The sequence below is a fragment of the Orycteropus afer genome, unplaced genomic scaffold (genome assembly GCF_000298275.1).
Source record: "Orycteropus afer afer isolate SDZICR_OR568_19922 unplaced genomic scaffold, OryAfe1.0 scaffold00219, whole genome shotgun sequence".
Taxonomy (NCBI): Eukaryota; Metazoa; Chordata; class Mammalia; order Tubulidentata; family Orycteropodidae; genus Orycteropus; species Orycteropus afer.
Window position 1 is genome coordinate 2,287,592 of NW_006921806.1, and position 4,310 is coordinate 2,291,901.

General features: G+C 46.6%; 1 protein-coding gene across 1 annotated transcript in view; it reads left to right on the top strand.

Annotated features, from left to right (window-relative positions):
* CUNH21orf58 (chromosome unknown C21orf58 homolog) overlaps positions 1–2,243 on the top strand; it is a 21,682-nt gene extending 19,439 nt beyond the window's left edge. The window contains exons 6-7 of the mRNA XM_007948707.1: positions 1,490–1,626; positions 1,986–2,243. Of these exons, the coding sequence (XP_007946898.1) occupies positions 1,490–1,626; positions 1,986–2,243 (395 nt within the window). The remainder of the gene's footprint in view (positions 1–1,489; positions 1,627–1,985) is intronic.
* The last annotated feature ends 2,067 nt before the right edge of the window (positions 2,244–4,310 follow it).

Genomic DNA, 4,310 nt, shown 5'->3' on the forward strand with positions numbered 1-4,310 from the left:
CTGGGAAGGGAAGAACAAAGAATAACAATGAAAAGGACAAAATAATAATAACAATACTTTTAAATCAGACAAAAACAAACAAACTGAAAAAAAAAAAAAAAAGGAGGGGTGGAATCTGGGCAGGGCACCCAGACTGTCCAAGTCCACAGACTGTGAAGGAATTCCTGCCAGTCCAGAAGGTGGGTGGGAGTGAGGGACAGCCATACCTCTGTTTACCAAGAAGGTGTGCGGTCTAAGAGTAACAAGGGAAATATCCCACCTTTCCAGTTGTTGGCGTCCAGAGTGTCCTTGTGGTTCCCAGCAAGTAGAGCCTATTCTTAAGTCCCTGGAATCTGGGAGAATGCTGTCACTTTAAATATCTAAAATGGTCAAACTGCTTGAAAACATTCAAAATGGCTATACCCTTCAGACAGGCAAAAGTCCACAGCTCAGCCCACCTTCCTCTTTGCTGCTTTCCCTTTTATGCACAAGCCACCAGTGCAATCCTCTGTGCAGTCCCTGGATAGCAGGGCCAATTTTTAGCTTAATTTTTAGGTCTTAACACTACTCAGCAATATCTAAGCTGTCTATGCCATCAGGATTGCTGACAGACCCTAGCTCCGTATGTCTCCTTTTTTGGTATTTTCATGCAGGTTCTTCTACTAGTTGGAGGTTAGTCCACTTCTATATCCTTCTTTCAAAGCTCAGGGCTCCAGGATTATCTTCTGTATCTGTGTTAATTGGTTCCCCTTTTCTTTGTTGAAAAGGGTCTGTGCAGTCTTTCTGCCTATTCCACCATCTTACTGGAACTCTCCCTCTCACAGTTCTGGAGGCCAGAATCTTGAAATAAAGGTGTTGGCAGGGCCTTGCTACCTCCAAAGTTTCCAGGGGAGGATCCTTCCTTGCCTCTTCCACCTTCTGGTGGCTCCAGGTATTCCTTGGCTTGTGGTTGCATCACTCCAATCTCTGCCTCCATTCTCACATGGTCTTCTCTTTCATTTGTTTCAACTCTTCCTCTGATGTTCTCTTATAACGACACTTGTCATTGCATTTAGGGCCCACCCAGACAATCCAGGATAATCTTCTATCTCAAGAATCTTAATCACATCTGCAAAGACTCTTTTTCCATATGTGTTCACAATCCCAGGTCCTGGGGTTAGGGCATGGACTTACCTTTGAGGGTCACCATGCAGCCCATGACAGTGAGGATTTGGAGTGGGGCTCCTGTTAATCAGTAACAGAAATGCAAATTGAGGCAGCTTTTTGAGAAGCAAATTGGATACTGGCAATGAAACTTTAAAATACACATGCCCTTTGACCTAGATGTTTCACATCTCAGAAGATACCTCACAAACCTGCACAAAGAAAGTGTTCCAGATGTTGTTTCTTGTTAAGCACTATTAAAAAAAAAAAAAAAAAAGGATCTATAAGAAAAAAGCTTTGTTTCCAAAGTAGATTCCATAACCAGCACCCCTCCTATGTGAAATCTGAGCCCCGTGTCTCCTTCCAGATATGGTAGAGATGATGCTGATGCAGAATGCCCAGATGCACCAGATCATTATGCAGAACATGATGCTCAAGGCTTTGCCACCCACAGCACTTGCTGCCCCTGGGCCAAGGGTCACCACTCTGCACTCCACCCCACAGGTAGGCTAGATGGACAGGGGCAGTGGGGCAGCAGGGACCACCCAATCTAAATGAGAACACCTGGAGTTGTTTTCCTTCTGGAAATATCTGCATTTATGCACCTCTGAAAAGTCCACTTTGGGTTCCTGGCTTGTGAGTTGGGAACAGGGGTCCCATCCCACCCCAGAAGAGAGAGGAGTACAAGATCTGGGGTACAGAAAGCACTGCCTGGAACTGGAATGCACTCAGTGCAGTTCCTGGGCTCTGGTTAGAAGCTGGCACTCCTTGCCCTTCTCCGAGTTAGGAATCAGGGGGACCAAAAATGGGGTTCCTTGTTTGAAACATTCCCTAAAATGGGCCATTTTTGTGTGTTGTGTCAGGACCCTCAGCAGCAGTGGGCTCACCCTATCCTCCTGCGAGCAGAGAAGCAGAGGCTGGCATCAGTGCACCACCACCACCACTATGCACCCCCAGGACCACTGCAGCCCATCTCTGCGCCAGGGACCCCGGTGGGCTACCCCATGTGGCCCTCAATGCTTACAGCCACGGAGCTTCCACAGGCTGCTAGCTTCCAGCCTGCAGTGCATCGTGTGGCTGGCCCCGTGACCACTGCTGCCCTACCTGCCCTTAATGTGTGAGTGCTGGTTGGGTGGGATAGGGGCTTGCTCTTGGTCAGGTGGGGGTGGGAGGATGGGGTGGTCACAGTACTGGGCCAGAGTATGCTGTAGCTGTTCCAGGGTCTGGATCTCCTTTCCATACTCCCTACTGGAAAGCCAGAGACTTTAAGGAAAAGCCATTTTCCAGAAGGTCCATCTTCCAGAAGGGCAGAAAGTAGGGGCCAGAGAAGTCTCATCCAGGGTCGCTGCTCTAGTTACACACAGACCAACTGGCTAAGTCTGAACTCCATGCCACCTCCTGGGAGAAGCTGACTGCTGGTTCTGATCATTTGTCCAACTGAGTGGTCCCATGCAAGAGCCGCTTACCTCAGTCTAGGGCATTGTTCTCAGTGTGACTCACCTGCATTGTGATGTCTGAAGCAGGCAAAGTCAGACCCTCCCTCCTCACCAGAGGCATCCACAAACACCTGCTCCTTTCCTTTAGGGCTGCAGCTGATGGCACTCTCATCACACAGGCCACGGGTCTGTGAGCCGTACATGATCTGGTAAGCAGAGGGATGTCTGTCTGTGTTCACCTACCTCAGGCCCAGGTATGCACTGTCTGCTCTGGGGAGGCTGAAAAGGTCTGGGCAGATGGCATCCCTGCAGCTGGACTCAGGACTCATGTGAAACAAAACACTTGGTTCAACAGATCAGGAAGGAATTTAAGAAAAATATAACTCAGAAACCATAATGGGAAAGATGAATAAATTTAGCCACAAAAATTTTAAACCTTCAAATGGGAAGAAATGCCACAAAATAGAAGAGCAAATGATTAATTTACCACAGATGTGACAGACAGAAGGTCCTCATTGTGTCATGATGTGGAAAGATGAAGCTGTAGAACACTGTATATGAGACAGCCCTTTTCAGTAACTAAAAAAATACATAGCTATAAATATGATAGGTCTACCTGCTGATTTGCATATCTTTCTTTCCCCTGGAAATAAAGTACAGGAAGCTAAACAGTGAATCCTTCTGGAGAGCAAATTGATGAAGGGGAGGCTTTCTCTCTTCCATTTTTTCTTTCTGGTTCTGTTAGATTTTCTTAACCACGTATACCCACTGCCATTGAGTCTATTGTGACTCATAGTGACCCTATAGGATAGAATAGAACTGCTCCATAAGGTTTCCAAGGCTGTAAATCTTTGTAGAAGCAGACTGCCTCATCTTTCTCCTGTGGAATCACTGGTGAGTTTGAAGTACAGCCGAATGCTTAACCACTGTGACCAGAGCTCTTTATTAACCATGTATATGTTACCTTTACTATTTCTTTACTCTTTCATTTTCCTCTTTTTTGAGTGGAATTATGTGCCCTGTTTTATTGGAAGCCTGGTGGTGCAGTGGTTAAAGCACTCGGCTGCTAACTGAAAGGTTGGTGCTTTGAACCCACCAGCCACTAGGCAGGAAAAAGATGTGGCATTCTGCTTCTGTAAAGGTTTATAGCCTTAGAAACCCTATGGGGCAGTTCTACTCTGCCCTATAAATTCACTATGAGTTGGAATTGACTCGAAAGCAATGGGCTTGGGTTTCTTTGGGTTCTGTTTCTTATTATAATTAATGTTATTTTGAAGTATTTGGGATAATTTTCCCACAAATTCCTCAGAAGCAAGAACCTCATCCTTATCTTTGTAAGCTTAAAAACTCACAGATACACTTGGAGTTCTGGCAAGATGGCGGACTAGGCAGAAGGATTGCACAGACCCTCTTCAACAAAGAAAAGGGAAACCAATTAACACAGACACAAGATAATCGTGTACCCCCGAGCCTTGAAGGGAAGGATACAGAACTGGACTAAACCCCAATTAACAGAAGAATTTGCGTGAAAATACCAAAAAAAGGAGACATACGGAGCTGTAGTCTGACAGCGAACGGAGTGACCCTGACAGTACAGGCGGCTCGGAGATCCCCGACTGGTGGTAGGACCTAAGAATTAACCTAAAAATCACCCGGCTAGCCAGGGACTGCGCGGACTGTGCACCGTGGCTGGGGAACAAGCAGAGAAGGTGAAGAGAAGGGTGGGCTGAGCTGTGGACTTTTGCCGGTCCG